The sequence below is a fragment of the Echeneis naucrates genome, chromosome 19 (assembly GCF_900963305.1).
Source record: "Echeneis naucrates chromosome 19, fEcheNa1.1, whole genome shotgun sequence".
Classification (NCBI taxonomy): Eukaryota; Metazoa; Chordata; class Actinopteri; order Carangiformes; family Echeneidae; genus Echeneis; species Echeneis naucrates.
In genome coordinates this window covers 5867062-5885887 of record NC_042529.1, presented here as the reverse complement: position 1 = coordinate 5885887, position 18826 = coordinate 5867062, and the positions used below count along the sequence as shown (strand labels likewise).

Below are 18826 nucleotides of genomic sequence, written 5' to 3'. Positions count from 1 at the left end.
TTTAGTGTGGAGCTTTACTCTTTACTGCCGTCGATGTACCTGCCTCCACTAGACATCATAGCAATTTGGGTCAAAAGAAAGAACTTAATAGTTTAGTTTTGCAAAAGAAAATTGGCCAGTTTTTGGCCAGTGTAAATACATCACTACATATTAGCATCCTCATCGGTTTGCTAAAACAAATGTTTAATTTACTAGCTTGATAGCATTTGTCATTCAGCAGGTATTCTGAAACAGCTTCAAGCTGCTGCAGTGTCTGAGACAATGGGAAAAGGAAAAAGGTGTGGCTGACTCACAACAAACAAGTCTGTTCTGTTGAGCTGAAGGCAGCTACTGAGTCAGGTGCTGATCCATAAACAGCCATGTCTTATACTGATGTACTCATCTAAGGCACACATTTATAAATAATGGGAATTATTTCAAGGCTTAACCTTTTATGAGATCATTTTTAATCATCATAAATGACAAGGGGTTATTTATTCTATAGAGCTGTATAGAAAAAGTTTCCCTTCAAGCACCATCTTGACACAAAACAGATCTCTCTTACGGTATTCTTGTAGAACTCCCACATATTGAAGATGAAATCCAAGCACAGGATTGAATTTGCATTAAAGATCCATCTCTGCCGTTGTTGTTCACATCATGCCACATTGAGAATTCAGTGTGGGGCTGGGGCAAATAAGGGCCATTATGAGCTCTAAATCCTCTTGTAATCATGTCAACAAAAGGAGATGTGACTGCACTGAGCCGGGGTCCAATTTCTCGGAGATTATTATAATTTTTGTGCTGTGATCAAAAACACGTCAGCGTACAACTGCTTTCTCATACTGGATGAGGTTTCTCCAGGTTGTCCCAGCTGTCTGGGGTCACCACTGAATTCGTCGACAGCAGTTGGACGGCCCCCTCCATCAAAAAACCTTTTATCAACCATTTGTCACTCATTCAGATTATCGGATTGTGCTTTTTATAAAATACTTTAGAGATTCGGCGCACGCACGCACACACACACAAAAGTTAATGGGCTGCCAAGGTATAGTACCGCTAATCTGACACTAAAAAGATTTAACTCCTATAATATTAAAAGCATGAGAGAGATGGACCCATCTGACAGCTTTTTAGTAAATTAGTTTCAAATGGATTTGCAATTACTGTCGTCTAAGAGGATTCTTTTATAGCCTTCAACTTAATTTGTGGCTGCTGAGTTAAAGCGGCCTGCAGCTTCTATTCAACTCCAATGAAGGTATGAAATTATTTACTCATGATTAGTGAGGATACAACCCGTACGCCTTCACCGGTTAGTCTAACACACTAACTCTGAATAACTTCCTGAAGTTATTGTACAAGCAGAAGCATCATCGCAGCCAATTATTTTTTGTGATCCAGTTATTTTTTCTTGAGTCACAAAAGAAATCTAATTTATCATCACAAACAAACAATGTCAAGGTCAAATATGACAGCTCGTCTGCTGAGTCAGAGCAGGGGTCTCCCTACTGGTTTGGAGAAACAGTTCAGGCTCTGCAGAAGTAGCCAAAGTCTCCTGCTTGTTCTTTCGTTCTGTCTGAAGCCAGCAGGTACACCTCTCCCGAGTCCTCCCTGTCTTGTTGAATTTGCAATTAAGAGGACCTTGATCAATTAGGTCTGCAGAATTACTCCCAGCGGGTGCTGCGATGGGGAGAAAATCAATTATACTATAGGTTCAAGTGATTAGCTATATACTATATATACTATTTTTTCTTAGTTGACTTTGTGGAAGAATTTCTTTCTTCAGTTCATAAATACATGCTTTAAATACCTGATACTATTAAAATTTGATACGATAAGTGACTATTAATTCTGTGACTTTAAACTCAAACGCAATCTGAAAAAATAGCATTGAGATATGGCTACATTTTTCAGTAATTCACTGGGTTTCTTTCTGGCCACCATATCATATGTTCATTCTCTTTTTAGCTCTGTGTTTGGGCTCTAAAGAGAATATCTGTCCTTTCAGCTGCTATATTTTTGTCACAAGCCAGTTGTTTTATCGAAGGTCTTCTTTCCATAACAGCTACTGTAATGTCAGGGGAGTGAATCAAAACAGTCCATTTGTTGGTTAGACACAAAAAAGCAGACCAAAACTGTGAGCTGAGTTGAACCAAATGTGCAGCATGTTTAGCTCAAAGGTCAGACACGGTGACAGCAATAGGTTTCACCCCATCAAAAGCTTTCAGTGAGAACTACCTATTTTCTACTGAATATGAAAATAGTGAAAAGAAAAGTGTTCTGTCCCTGGAAAGATGGATGTACGGTGAATTTTTCAAGTGCTTGACTCAATACTACTCAGCCTTTTTCAGGTTTCTGGTAATCAGCCTATTTAAAATAACATATTCGAAACCTGATAAAACATTTACAGAGGTCTAACCCCATAAGTGCCTTCTTGTATCATTTTTCATTTCTTTTGAATACAGAAAGACTATCTGACTGAAATGACAGAGAACTGTTCGATATGTTCCCACATACTCAACATCACTCCTACACTGCTTGTTTTTAAGATTTTTAATTTTTTATTTCTGTTGTTGACTAGGCGCAGACCCTACGGAGGTAAATGAAGCCTGGTGGGAGTTCTGAGCTGAGCCCTTAGCAACAAAGGCAATTATAGCAGGCTTTTCAAACTAATGGATCGGACTGGGGGCACAGCCTTTCCTTTCCTGAATCGCAGCTGCCTTCTTGCCCTCTACAAGTTCTGACACCTCAGTCCTGCCCTCAACAGAAGTGGGATGATTTCAGACAAACTGCAGCAGTTAAAGAAACAGCACTTCTTTAACGTGCATCGTGCTGTTTGGTTGTTTTATGCCGATGTATGAGGACAGATAGCTCTGAGCATTTATTGTGCAGGTTAATTTTTGCTAACAAACTCTGCATGTAGGGGAAAACACACCAAACTTCACATGCAACTACACCGACCATCAAATATCTGCAGAAAAATAAAACAGGATTACTGACTTACTTTCATCAGAGCCCACATTGTCCTCCATGTTTTTGATGTAGTCATCCTGCAAAGAAAATATATTTGCATTAATTGATTCAATATTTCATGTTTGCTGACAAAGAAGAGGAGGTACGCTCTCATTCTCGTGCTTAATCTTTTTTTCATTGCCATTGAGAGAATTATTTAAAAGAGCATAAATAATGATGATGGACATGTAAAATGATGGAGTGTCTTTGCCACAACTGAGCACCAGTTTAAATGTTTAGCAATTCAAATAAATGAAGCTCCCATAATGAGATTCAACAGATGGCATGCGGGCTAAAAACTGATTATCATAATACAAAAACTTTAAAACAAATTGGTTCATTTATACAATTTTTCCTCAAAATGTATACTACAAAGTGAATGCACCATACAAATTAGTAAATCAAGTTTATCCCTCTCATCACTATCACTACAAAATATCCCTGCCTCACTGACGACATTCTATCTAGTTTCCTTAAGGACTAAGGGGTGGATATTCATTGTTGAAATGGTTAAAACTGACATGTCTGACTCAACAGTCTCTTTGCTGACATTTACTTTGATGTTTTATCACCTTAATCAAATACTCAGAAGCTCTTCTGTTGTCGCCATACTTATGTGCCTTCTTGGTACGATTGTGGTTGTTGCGCTAAATGTGCCATCTAAGAGTAAATAAACAACCACAGCAAGCCTCTGAAAGATTAAATTTATCTCATAAAAAGGACTTTGACTATCTTTGCTCCCACGCTGTTGCAGAGGGAATATTTGCAAACTAACTCTCTAGGTTTTAGATTTTGTCTCTTGCGGCGCTGCACTGGAACGTAAAAAAATAAATAAATAAAAATCCGCCTCCCTCTGCTGCATCCATTCTGACCCATTTCTCTCTGTGTCGGGACCAGGAGGATCAACTATAAAGCGGTTACCACTCGGCATGAGGCCCAGAGAGCACCCCGAGGATCAGCACTGTTCAGTTTAGCTTGGTCTTATTCCGCTCAGGGGACAGCAATGCTGAGCTCTCAGACTTAAGCTGAACAAGTATAGCCACAGGCATCTTCAATACAGTGAACAGGGTGAGGAGTCGAAGGGCTGTTGTGTTTACACTTGTTTTTCTACAATGGACTAATAGTTAGGTGTCTAAAAAGAAGAATACATTTCCACTGATGATGTCACCACTGATGCATATTTTGACGGAGCTGTTATTTTTGATTCACGCGTTATTGCCCGCAATCCTTTTTTGTCTTTTTGTTGAAATATTGCCACGCTGTATTGGTTTTTCTGTTCATTAGGCAAGACAAGCTCTTTCTCCCTGGGCAGGTGACACCTACAGCATAAAAGAGACGTCAGAATAAAAACAGACAGTGCTTTGTACACAATAAAAGAGACACTAACCTCCACTTCCTGTGGCAATGACAAGCAGCATTGGGGGAGAAAGACAGGGAGAGCCATTGTTAGAGATAAAAAAAAAAAGAAAAAGAAAAAGAAGAAATAACTTCACACTTTTCATTTTGCTTCCATTCAGCATGCAAACAGTGGTTGGGTTTATTACAGTTATGGCAGCAGTTAAACTGTCAGCCCCTTAATGCACGTTGATTGCAAATACATGCCTTCGTCTCGCTTCTCTCGGGGGACAACATAAGACAGTCACAGAGGATTATGAGCGCCTATTAACTGAGGATGATCAGCTGCCACTTCTATGAGCTGGCAGGGGTCCCAGTCACTAAGGGCCCATTCTCTGGCTGTGTTTACAATCGAAAGCCAAGCAGCCAACCTCCCACTAGCTCAGAAGTTGTGGATGAACCATGACCTGACACATCAGCCTTGAAAAATACAGGCAAATTGGTGGGACTCTTCAAAGCCAAAAGGGAGATGTGATTTAGATGTTGCTTTTTCTTTTTTTACAGTTGCAAAAGCAGACACATAGAGCACTTTTACTAAGCGTAGCATGGACAACACAGACAGATATACCTCCTGTAAAGTACAACCTTGAGTTAACAGGAGAGTGACTACTTTCCTTTCATTCCATTTCATCGTCTTGGCTTTGGTCCAAGGGCATTACACATCAATACCCACCACACTGCCTCTCCCTGTGTGTGTCATCATTCAATGCTCTGGTGTGTTTGAGAGAATTATAGCACTGCATGGTTTATTTCAGCAACTCAACCCAGTAAATAAACCTAATTCTTACACACACACACACACACACGGCCGCACCTGTCTACTTAACAGTGCTGTGACAGCATCTTAATAAATCACTATGAGGAATTTACCGGCCACACAAGAGCAAAGCCGAAAAAGCCAGAGGAAGGCTTTGAAAGGCTAAAGGCAGAATTCATCACCGAACCACAGCCAGACTCGAAATTTCACCTCAGAGACTGTTTTGTAGAGGTAAATATACTTTCTGAAGCTACAAAAATGTCCAGATACACGAGGGCTAATGGCACTCTCTCAAAAAAAAAAATTCATATTCAGCTGGATGACTGTGATGAGTTGTGTGAGAGGAAGAAGGAAGGAAAAAAAAAAAAAAACACCTCTCCACTGCTGAATTACTTTTTCCTCTTCTGATGCGCATCCGTAGATGGGATTATAAATGTTATACTGCAGCTATTACACTGAATATCATCAGAGATACAACTCAAGCTTGTTACACACCAGATGTAATGATTTTTTAATTCATTATTCACAGTATTTCTGGAACAACCCAGCTCACAGATCTACAGGGACTGAAAGAGGCCCTGCAGCGTGTCCTAAAGAGCGGATTGCTTATCTTCTCCCAGCAGCAGTGTGACAGCAAGGACACCAGACCGAGGCTCCATTTAGTCCTTCACCAAGGTTGAGAACTAGTGCTGTCCCACTGAATCCCAGCCAGGTTGCTGCCACACTACACAACAGCGAGGCCCAGACGAGAGGGAAGTGAAGGAAAGGTGGGAAAGATCAGGGAACAAGGGGGTATGATATTCACGGTGGAGGTCCCCTGAGTTGGGTGATTCATATCACACATGCCACCTCTTCTGCCATTTGTCAACAAGGCTGTAATGCAGCTGGTGTAAAACAGAGCCAGGAGGCTAATGGAGCTTGACTATCCAGATGCTGCAACTGCACCTCCCGGACTGCTCGCTGGTATTAGGCTGACAGCATTTGGCCACAAGCCTGACTGCGCTTCTCTGAGTTAACGTCTCACCTCAACCAAACCCTGTCTGCCGGGACATAAATACCGCATATAATCTTGAACTTCCTAACCCCCCAACGTTACCCATGCCCACCCGTCTCCAGTGACACCCAAATGCTTGTACATGTTGTGGCTCTGCAGGACCACCACGGGGGTAAACTGAACTTTTGTCTCATGAAACGTTTCACTGATTGTCAGATTGTTTGACAGGATATAGCTGTTTGTGATTGTCAGCTAGTCAGTGCGAGTGCATTGCTGCTGAAGGAATTAAAGCACTGCACTGGATACCAGATTAAAATATGAAATTAAACATTAAGGACATCAAGCAGGTGTTGAGGTCTGAGCCAAACCAGTTCTGTACACTTCTGCCCATGACCTCTCTAGGATGGCCAAGTTGAGGAAAGATAATAAAGAAATTTGTTGACAGGAAAGGTTTTGCTCTAAAACATTGTTAGATGGTGTCTTTGGAGATGTCAGAAACTCCCTCCAGACAGCAACCAAGCAAAGTGAACAGGCCGACAGAATCATGTGATTTATTTTGATGGATGACCAGCCACCATCCGCTTTTGAAAACATCTCAATACAATGCCTTGTTACTTGCTGCCAAAGCAACATTTCTTCCTCTGAATCGGAGCAACTTTGAAAAGGATTGAAGGTATATCTGACCCCATGACTGAATCAGTTAAGCAAACCTCTGTGGTTTCAGCATCTTAAAATTCATCACGCATCATGTCTTTAGTGGGGATAGAACAGACGAGAAGGAAAAATATAAAATTGGATTAGTATCAGCATTATCAGGTTCTCAGGGTTGCGTAATTTGTATTTGAAAAACAAATGTGTTTATAAGTGTTTATCCACAGCTTAAATGTTACAGGTCAAGTGCAATTCGCAAGCAACACCCTGCATCCTTGGCACCTCCAACTGAGAATACAAATGAAGCAGTGATCTAAAAATGAAAGGTGTATCCATCTCAAGAGAATAAAAAAAAAACCTCAAGCAGAAATGTTGAGGAGAGGAGTTCACAGGCTCCGAGTGTTCAAACTGAGAGCTGCCGGAGCACGACCTCACTTCAGCTCGTCGGAGAAATGCCAGTGCCAGAGTAAAAGAAATGTCACGGTGAAAATCTGCATCACCTCGCCCTGCTGCAATGATCCATCACGTGCAAGCAGCCCCTCTCACTCCATCACTGCAGCTCATCTGTCCCTGTAATGTGACAGGGTCGGTACAGTCTGGGTGCTAAAGGACACTTACACACATGGGCTGCACCTCATTACCACACACACACATATATAAACACAAATGCCTTCAATTCTCGTCTGCTGAAACAGAATGTGCTGGAAAATGTTTGATATTAAATAAATGTGGTGCATTTTACAAAACCTCCATATGCACACAAAACCCTGCACGCACATAAATATTATACATTTATCACTTCATCTGCAGCTGAAAGGAAGATAAGCTCCCCTGACCACCAAACATCATATTTCCTTATCTAATTCACCGAGATCGTATTTTGTTGTTGACTGATTTTCTGCAGATACTTTATCCAAACAATCTGTTCTGATGAATAGGTTGGCTATAGGCTATATATAGTAAATATGAAGCAGATGGTCAGCTTATATTAGCCCAATTTGCTCATCTTTATACAGATTACACAAAAGAAAGAGAGAAAAGTTTTGATTAGCGAAGGTTAGTGGAGCTGCGTGGTGGATTTTGTTACTGTTGCATGGAGCCAGGTTAACTGTCTCAACAAACTACATCTAAACTTGTGAAAGTCCTAAGTGTAAACACAACGAAGTGGGTGTTTTGCTTTTTAAAACATGATGAAAAGCTAAATTTGGTGTAAAGTTAGACCAGAAAATATTATAATTAGTTTATTACTGAAGCATCAAGATGAAATCATAGCAGCAACATAAACATTTAAAACAATTTAAAGCTTCAAATTCCTGAAATGTCAGATGCTTTCTGTCCCATTTATCTAATCCTTTACAACCTTCTTTCACAACAAAATGTTCTAAATTATTTCCCACAAACTGGTTTCCAAACTGTAAAAGCTTATTTGACATAAACAGCTTAGACTCAGAAACTAATTATGTACATGCAACCACATTTATAAGTGTGTATAACAACTTTAAGTGAGCTTGTTTCTAAGAGATGCAACAGCAACACAATCAATCCAGCGATTATACAAAGTGATGCTGCTTGCCGGGACGTAATCTCAACAAATCCTGGCTATTCTTCAGCACGTTTATCTGTCTCTGCTCTTTATTGTTTGTCTCCAGATTCATTTCTCTAGCAAGTGTTAGAATTTACTTCAAAAGCCCACATTCCCCAACTCATACAGAGGCTGTACTTTCCAAACAAACCCCCTCGCTGTCTGGGCAACAATTGCATGCTTCATCCGCCACATTAGTCCTTATTGATATTCTGAATATAATATTTGCAGTGAAGATATAACTTAAACAGCAGGATGTAAGATAGAGGTTAAATGATGATGTGGACATTTTGAAATGCCTCCGGCTGTCATTTCGTCAGCTTCATGAAGTCGTTTACTTTGGTGGTGACTAGATAAACACAGACTGATGGATAGAGTGGTTATTCGGGGCATGTCTGTAATGAACGGAGACCTGCGAGGGGCTTTCCTTGGCCGATTGCTCTGCTCCGGGCCGTGGCCGTGTCATCCCATCAGATCACTGAGGTGTATCTGCCTCTCTGACTGGCAGGACGCTATCAGATCATCATTCCCTCGGCTGTCATTTGCACAGTAATGCGCCTTTCCTGATTAATGAAGCCAAATTATGTCTCCCTACTTTAAATCGCTGCAAGAAGGGCACGCAGGTGGAGGCTGTCTTGAATCTACATTTCACCCCTCTGTCTGTCTGTAGTTACCAGGGAGCAGCGGGAATCCATCTTGTCTTTGCCGGGTCATTATGGCGCCCCGATTCAGCATGCTGGGGCCTGAGTGGTGGAGGTAATGTCTCACTCTGTTTGTACCACGCTGCCTTTGAAAACGACGCAGAAATGGGAGAGACACTAATGGCGCAGACCCACAGATTGAACCACTTAGAAATGCATTAGTGTTCCAAATCGACACTGTGTGTCTCTGGTAACCGGGAACGCCGGCTTTAGAGTGGCAAAACACTGCGTTTTCACATGAAGTAGTCATCACACAGAAACAATTCCAGAAATATTTTCAAATTTCAGCATACCAACTAATGTTACCCTGATGAGAAACAATTCCTTGGTTTATTGATTAAAGTGTGTCTAAAATCCCTGCAGCATATTTGCTCTGGCAAACATCAATATAATCTATGGTTGTTTTACAAACTGTTAAGTGTGATTACATGCTGTATATATGAAAGCCTGAGAATTTTCATCACACTCAAAAGATAAAAATAAGAAACCCACTGAGAAAAACGGAGGTGTCTCGATTGCAACAAAACACCAGAGCATTATGGGATTAAGTCGCAGCCCAGCTACACAGAGCTGGATCAAATTGATCATCTGAGCCAGATTGCTCGAGGGCCTGCAGGCGAAGGACGCATTTGTTGTTTCACAAGGTAAGACGCCTGCCTGCAATGCAGTACAGTACGGAGCGCAATCTGCAGCCGTCTCTGCACACTGAAGGGCACGTCTCTCTTCCCAAGCCACAAAGTAGCCCACTGTCAAGCGTGCATCCATCTGAAACACTTGCACTCTGCTGATATGCAGAAACAATCAATCTGAATGAGGAAAGGGGACGGAACGGTTGGATTCACCCTCAGATGCAGATGATCAAAAGAATCTGCAACTGACATTTTTAATCAAGTTATAGGCCGGGCTATGTGACGTCAAAGGATCGTCAACCTCAGACAAGAGTCTACATTAAGACCTTCTGATTCGGGGTTTTTCTCTGAGCTTCTGCCATCAGCTAATTAAACTACATTTCAGGACGTTGCATCACAGGGATGAACCTTTTCCATTTTCTGGAGCTCTTCAGCTGTGGTGCCCAAATCCCTGATGAATTAGCACATGAAACGGTGGCCACACTCGCTTTCCTACAGCAGGCTGTAGTGGAATCAAGTCATTGCATGGTCTGAGAGATGCAGTAATTGGAGAGGAGGATGACGGAGCGGATGCAGAAAAATGGATTCTGTTGGACCCGGCTGCTGAGCCAAGCAGAACCCTGGAACGGCAGATAGTCGGCAGCAACCTCCCCTTTCCAACCACCGCCACCCATTTGCAAAACAAAGAAGCAAAACGAGAAGAGGCCAGCCTTCAGGTTGAGCTCCTCAGAGATGCCCCAGGGAGCTTGCAGCTTACGCAGGCCTCCTTCACTCTGCTGAGCCATGCTACTTCTGCATACAATATTAGCAGAACAAAAAAGCCTATAACAAGACAAGCAGACGCATTTGGCTCTACCATAACCAAAAAAAAATACCTGAAACCAATTTTCTCTTTTCAAATTGGAGTAGCTGGACTCATCAATATTGGTCCGCAAAGACGGAAACTTATCAGCATACCTGAATACAAGAGTAAGCTTAAATCTTGTTTGGTATTGGGATATTTATTTAACTTGGGAAACTTAAATCAATATTGAATGTGGTGAAGGCTGAGAAAATAAATTATACTCTAACAAGCTGACTTTGTATCTGTGGACAATAAAAGCTTTCGCTACTTGAAATCCAAGCCATCTTTATGAAGTGGTTTTCTGATGGGCAGATTCATGTCTGTTTCTCTTCATAAAAGTCTATCTAATGAAAGGAAACTTTAAAAAGGAAAAGATTGCACAAGTGACGCACCGAATGAATTTATTATTTATTTCATTATATACCAGGTTGTTGGTACAGCAGTGTAGTATTTGGTTTTGCATATTGACTTCATTTTTAATGAAGGTTTGGTTTACCCAGCTGAAAATATTGATAAGGTGCGCTGCGGTGTCATGAAGGCGGGTGATTGTATTTTCTCTGCCACCGAACATGCTTTCTTGCTGAGAGGGTGTCGCTTGAGGTGAGAGTATGATACATGATTCTGGGCTGACTGAAGGCTACAGTGAGTTGCTATTAAAAGGGATGGAAAGGTATACTCAGTCAGCACAAGAATGGTAGGAAAACAAGCATATCAGGGACGGGCAAGTGTCAGAAGACTTCAAAGTATCTCTGAAGCACCAAATGAATGCACTGATGAAAATAATGCCCAACAAATTCTATTCCAACTCTTGTTTGAATCAGTTTGCTATGGTCTAAGATACCCAGCTGTTTGTGGAAATTTCTGAGGCTCCTTTTAAACTATAGAGTGTATATGTAAGAATTTTTTTCATTATTATTATTACTTTATTTTTTTAAAAGAATTATTGCCTTCAGTAGAAACTGAGATGAGCTCTGCAGAGTGTTGAAAATAGTATTAAGGGGCAGACTTATGTATTGTACATTCATAAGATTAATACAACATTAATACAAATTGCTGACAATCATAAAAATAAAAAAAATAGCCCCATCCTTTTCATTTAACCAACTGTTCAGTGACCAAAAAGTGTTGCATGGAGATTTTTTGTTGTTGTAGTAAAAGGCTTTACATCTGTTTGGCCACATTGCAGTCCTCTGTCAGCATTTGTGTTCAGCAGACCTCCAAAATTTGTGATTATGATATCATTTTACCACCTTCTGTCTGCGCTGCGATTACTATATTTTTTTGGAGTTTGCTCATTTTTTAACAGTGATGCCTGCTATTTAAATCAATTAAGCTCCGATAACAAATCCACTGACGTTATAGAACTCTTCTTGCAACTGTCAGACACATGAGTTTAGAAATCAGCAGCATGGTTAAGAGCAGATAATGATGATAACCATCCCAGTTGAAATGCCGCAGGGATCTGAATGAGACAGCTCACAGGGGTAGCTAAGTTAAATATGCTAGCTGGCTGATTACATTTAATTCCCCCCGTCTGCCATGGCAATGAGAACAAATTGGGTTGTTGTGGTTGCTGATAATGCTAATCTCCTGCAGTGGCAGTGGAATATTACAGTAAAACAGGGAGCCACACTGAGATGTCACTTTATGGCTTTAGGAAGGACTACATCACACATAAATGAGATTCTGTCGGGTTCGTTCAACTGAGAAAAAAAAAAGCTATTAGCGTTTTAGCTCTACGGCCTATCCCTGCTATACGATTTGCTTGACTAAGGTCATCTTGATATGACTTTGTAGTGTGTATCCATTATCCTGCGAAATCGACAAATTAACAGCCTCTGTCTCTCTCCAACACACACAAGCAGACAAACAAATACATCCACCGCGTGTCACAAGTGTTAAAAACAGCTTGTGCACAGGCAGGAACTCAGTCCCCTCTAAATGTGCCCTTGAAACCTCCCTGTTGCTCTGACCGCGAGACGAGGCTCAGCTGCCCGTCATCTTCCATATGCAGCTCTGGGACAGTTGGAGCAAAAAGGAACAGGTGCCCATCTCATCCAACATTGAATGGAGCATGTAGATGGTAAAAGAGGCTGATTATCCCCAGGCAAGAGCACGTCCTCCAAGTTTTTGTAGCTCCCTGGTCTAATTGTACAGTGCTTGCCCTGCTGTTTCTACACTGAGTGATTTGTGGCCTGAAGCAAAGAATATATCAATGCCAAGTTGAACCTGTGCACCGAGCATTATTACCCCTATTGTTACCAAGCATAAGTGATAGGACTGTGTTTGCTCAGGCCATGTATTTAGAAGAGCTCAGTCCCAGACAATTCTTAACAATAGCAAATAAACACCTGAATATATTCAGAACAGCACATTTAAACAGCTTCAATATATTTCCACCTGGCTAATTTATGCAATGCAATGGTTTTCTGTTTTTTTTTTTTTTTTTGGGGGGGGGGTATAATAATTTCCAAAATGGGTCCCGTGACTGCATCTTTTCTGGAGAGATATAACACCAGGTGAAGCCATTTCTAAACTGTTTACCCAGTCAAGAGTAGACAGAGGTTTCAGCCTTGTGTCTGTGAGCGATAACAATAAAGGTCATTGGAGATAAACAAATAGGAATGTCATTGTCGCTGAGTGGCAGAAGGTGGATGGACGGTCTGTAAACACTAATTGCATTTCTTACTACATCACATCAGTATTAATATATTACACTTGATTTTACCCTCTCGTAAAATACATTTCTAAGGGAAGAGCCTCAGCCTGTTTTAGTAAATCTAAATCTCAGCAGCTGGGAAAGAATAAATGCAAAACCATCAGCCACTGATGATATCAGTATTTGTGCTAAAGAGCATGATAGCATGCTGATATTAGTATTTCCCTCAAAAAATTGCTGTGCTAATAACATCTCCATGGAGCTGCTACTATAGCTGTAGACTTAATTTTAAAAATAAAATGTAATTAAATTAATGAATGCGAGTTTTGCCTCCAAACTGGCAGAAGTTCTGCACAAAACCTTGCCAGCTATGAGTTTCCATTATTGACTACTGACCACAATAGAGAGCAATAGAGATGTTTTTTTTTTTTTGTTTTGTTAAAAACTTGGATCATCGTCAGTGTTGGGCGTGCCATCATGCCAGCCATGAATGAAGACAGACACACCAACAGAGTGGTAGCATTTATCACCCTGCCTGCAGCAAGGCATTGAGGAGCTTCACTAGTACAGAGACAACTCTCAGGCAGATGCCACTATAAATAATGCATGAACAATAGTGCCAGAAGAAGAACCTTGGAACAGCTAATTATTCAGCTCGACATTTCAGCAACTCACACTGCTGCTGGAGTGTGTTAATACACTGATGTAGAAGGTGCAGCCAGGCTCCGTTATGAAACACATTAATCCACATGTACCGTCCTATCACAATAAGTAGTGTCCTCGTCCCCAGCCGAGGGAAAGAGATTCTGTGGGCTGTGAAAACATGGCTTTGCTGATAAAAAGCTTTCCAGCTGTTCAAGGCAGTTGTAGAGATTTTTTCTGTCTGCTTTGTTTTGTTTTGTTTTTTTTTAGCAGAGCATAAAATGGTATCCAGCTTTTCCATAGGAGCAACAACACAAAACAGCCTCTCCACTCTATTAAGAATCACCCACGCTTGTGTTAGGAAGCCAGCAGGTTCCCCCTTTCTTCTCACTTTCCACTGTTAATTGTATCTGAATAGTCCAAATACTCACAGAAAACCCCCTCAGACCTCCAGTGAAAGACGTACATGGTAATGACAGGAAGCAAGAGAGCGTCTCTTTCCACCACTTCTGCCATTTTGCTCTCATTAGTGTGCAAAGAGCAGATCTCCACAGATAGTTGGTTTGATAGGTTGATCTTTGGATTCACACGGCAGAGGAAATGCAGATAACAAATGGCTCATTTAACTGTTATGGTTACTCTCCTCTTTATTTTCAAGCCCTGCACCAACTCTCTGAATTGAAGCTAGGCTTAATTTCACATTTTTGACAATTTGATATTCTTATCTTACCCAAATTTTTCAAATGCATAATTACACTGGCTGTTAGCCCTGGAGCATACATCCTGTGAGAGGCCAAGAAACGGCCGACGTTGAAGTCACAAGAAGAAAAAGCCACAGCAGGCAGTGTGACTTTGAGCCAAATAAGGGAGCTCAGTGTAGCCTAGGATGCTCTAGCATCACCTTCACTGCTCACCTGCAGGAAAAAGAGTGAACTCTGCTCTTGCATTTAACATCAAAGAGTCTCAGAGAGGAGCTAAGCTGAAGTGAGATCAGTGACCAAGTAACATCACTGCCATCATTTCACAAAGAGCCACAAAAACGGCCCATGTATGTCTGGAGGAATCATCAAGTCACTCATTAGTGATAAATTATTTCATCCAGCCTGCTCTCTGTCCTTAAGTGTATGAAGCCAACTAAAGTGTGTATATATATCACTGTTGCTGAAGAGCAGTTGAGCATTGAGGTGGCAGTGAAACTTATAAAATTATAAAAGTCAATATGTTTGTTTTGTTTTCAGTTTTTTGGGTGTTTAACAGATGAAATGGAAAACCTTCTCTAATTCCATCTTTTTACATGTCAGTATTGGTTTTTCTGAGTTATATTGTTAGAAAATGGAAGTCTTAGTAATTTTGGAAATTGTGGTTTTTTCGACAAAATGTACAATTAAAAGAAGTCACTTTCAGCTGTTCACTATTATATAATGAAAAAATTAACCAATGGATCAGTTATGATGAAAATAAATATTAACTGCAGCCCTGAATCTTATGTGCGTGCCATATAGGAAACATTAGAATCATTTCCTCTTTCTTCTTTTTTTTCCAAACGTTCCTCACTGGGGATATTGAGGATGCAGATTTAAGCACACTCAGAGACTTGGGTTAAATTAAAGAACAACTCATTGTTATCTAATTACCGCATTTATCATTGTCCTAAATCAAATTAAATCGTAATCACCAATAAGGCTGATGGTCACTCGTATTTTTCCCTCACTATGTGCTAATTTTAACAACCAATGGAGCCGAGGTGCCATTTTCAAGAGGGGGGGGGGTGGGGAGGTACCAATTTTCCCTCATTAAAAATGTAGCTGGCAGTCCAGCAGGTGCAAACCTTAAACAGCCCTCTGTGGTTGGCTGAAAGGCTCCACAGCTCCTTAATGGCTGCCCTCTTTGCACAGCTCAGAGAGATGGGAGACTGGCTGTGAATGAACAGCACAGTATTGTTATTGTTCACATAAGCAGCGGGGTGAGCTCCCACCGAGCAGATCCACCCGAACACACCAGAATGCAAAGTGGATGTTGGGATTGGAAACACGCACGCACACACACAAAAGAGCATCAAGTTGTCAAACAACTTTTCAAACTGATCAGTAGATTTGTGGAGACGCAATCCAGTAATTATACCTAAAATGGATGGATGTAACCTCTTGGCCTGGATAAATGGTGAGTGGGAGAACTGTTGACGTCTTTGACATTTGCAGTTCAGCTTGAACATTGAGGCCGGTCATAATGGAGCTTGTATAACACCCTATAACCTGCTGTGGATTATCCGGACACCCCCTGCCTCTGCAGCTGTCGGACTTATTGTTCTTCCTTCCAGCATTTCCTCATTATGTCCCCATGCAGGATAATCGTATATGTACAGTGGTCCAATTTACACACCAGTCAGATGACTATAACCGCCATGACTGTGTGTGCCCACATGCTGTTTCATTTTTTTTTACCCTGTGCTCTATTTAGATTCGGTATGAATATTCCTGTTTGCTGTTTTCACACCACCTGTTTGCCAAGACAGCTCGTAAACAAATAAAACCCATGTCACATTTCAGATGTTGTATCTCACTGCCCGGTACAACAGAGAATAGCCCTGTCTGTGCAGACCCAAGCCAATTTGGCTGTCTGTCTCTCCACAGTGTCACATCTCCTCGTGAGCTGTGCTTCAACAATCGCCGTGAGTTCTTGACGATATTCATACAGACAAGCAGGACAAAGCAAGGACAAAATAATTTCCTACGCAAGTAAGGCCTTGTGTTTGACATCACACTGCTGCTAACCGTTCCTGAGCATCGTGTGTGATTGTCTGTCAGACCAGAGCAACACGGAGAAATAAAATATCCGAAAAATGGTACTTGCTTATTTAGTGAAAGGTAGGCAACATACTAGATACCATTCACATTCTCAGACATGAAACCTTCAAAGTTAACTTACTTCAAAAAAGCTAATTAATATATTACCTTGAATAAGGAAGGGTTGAGGGTAGAGGGTCTTAACTTAACACCACCAAACGCACACTTTAACACAGCGGTTGTACAGCCTAACTGTGACTTCTTCCTTCACGCTTTTATAACTTTGAAGAAAAATTTTATGAAAGTGCTCAACAGATTCGTTCACTTCGGCATTTGCAAGACTTTCTGTAATGATTAGTGGCAGAGAAGCCTAGTTAGGCTTGTAAAAGAACAAAAAGCAAAAAAAAAAAAAAAAAAAAAGGTTCGATCGTACTGGTGCTTGAAAAATAAGAAGCTACATTAATCAATAAGGCAATCAACCAAAGAATTATTTGACTGAGTCATTGAATAACATATTGATTAAGTTGTTTATTAAGAAAAGATAACATCCCAAATATTGTTTTATTGTTCTAAGCAATTGCAATTATTTAATTACAGCCCTGCAGACACATCTACCATTTACGCATTGCATTCATGGTTATAATTCTAATTTGTTAGTGGTCCCAGATCAGCTGCGGGCCAAAGTCACCAGCACCTTTACAACAACTACTGCCAGCGGGAACTCAGGCTTTCCTCATATATTTACATACATCAAATTTAGATTGTGTATGATAATACAAACAGATGACACATCCAGCAATCAGCCTCTACAGAACTTCAACGAACCTTCTCATGACAATTATGGATGCTAATCCCACACAGATCCATGTAAACCACTACAAAAACATAATATAATAAATATGTTTGCATGATAGCAAAAATTAGCAATTCACTTAGAAATTCTCTGTCAGGGTTGTTCAGTGTCCTCAGAGAACCTGGGCTGCCGAACACATTCCTGCATGACACCCACCATGGTCAGAGGAAATGCAACAACCGACTGGCTGACATTGATAAGAATATCTCTCCAAGGTGATATTTATGAGCTGTGAGATTAAATAACTGTCCAGTTGTCAAACTAGAAGCTTGGATGTGGGCTGCTAACTGACTCCTCCTCAGAGGTGCCAGTAATCCTGATTCATGCCATGTTTCCTGTCTTTTGCAATCAAAGAGCCGTCACAACTGTATCAATGTAAAACACCCAGCTTTGTAAACCCTTAATGTTCTCACGGTCTCCCCATCACCCACGTATCCCCAGGCTGGCTATGTTTAGGATGCTGATGGAAGAAAGTGAAAGGCAGGGCTGGCCAACATAAAGTCTACTACCCCATTTGTATCAATGAGGGTGGATTAGTCCATCCTCAGAATAACACAATACATTCCAACAACAACATCGATATCAGGCTCCAAAATGACCGTAAAGTTGAAACAACACCACTTTAAAGCAGTTTCAATCCCATTACAACCTTCATGGAGATCGGAATTATTGCAAGGTTGTTGTATTAAACCGCATTACTTTTCACTGGGTAATAAACTTGGAGCTGAACTGTATATTAGTGTGCATATTTCCTTTCTTTTATTACTTCACCTCTGATGTTTGTTCTGACTATTTAGGCAATGACCAGATAAAGGTAATAGACTTTTGAACCAGGCTAAGTTTGTGTGATATGGCCTCGCATGCCATGAAATGAAATGAACAAAATTAATATACCAGTACAGATTTTACTACTACAGACATAGAAATCTAATAAACAAATTCTGTATTGCCAGTAAAAATACGAGAAAATCTGTAAAGTCAACTGAACTTCCACTTTATTGTCCTAGATAGGATCTTTGTGTCTTAGCTTGTTGTAAGAAAAAATATGTTAAAATGAAACAACTTAGAGCAGTGAAAGTGTGACATAAAGCCTGACGGACCTGTGGCCATCATCAGGTCACTCTTTTAAAACAAGAACTCAGTCATCAGTCACCAACATTAAACAGACAACTGTAGACCTGTCTCATCCCGAGCAAGAACTTCCTGTGAGACCTGGATTGGTGTAGACCAGTTTGGTATCTGGATCCACTGATGAAGCTATTCCTGGAATATCTGTGTTTGGGTGACGCTATTTTGGGAAATGAATGAGCAGGAACGCTTCACGGTTATCCAAATCTCAGGATTT

At 40.8% G+C, this 18826-nt stretch overlaps 1 protein-coding gene across 1 annotated transcript in view; it reads right to left on the bottom strand.

Moving 5' to 3' along the window:
* LOC115059652 (testican-2) overlaps window positions 1–18826 on the bottom strand; it is a 42199-nt gene that overhangs the window by 12508 nt on the left and 10865 nt on the right. The window contains exons 5-6 of the mRNA XM_029527254.1: window positions 4379–4387; window positions 2984–3029 (exon numbers count right to left, since the gene is read on the bottom strand). Of these exons, the coding sequence (XP_029383114.1) occupies window positions 2984–3029; window positions 4379–4387 (55 nt within the window). The remainder of the gene's footprint in view (window positions 1–2983; window positions 3030–4378; window positions 4388–18826) is intronic.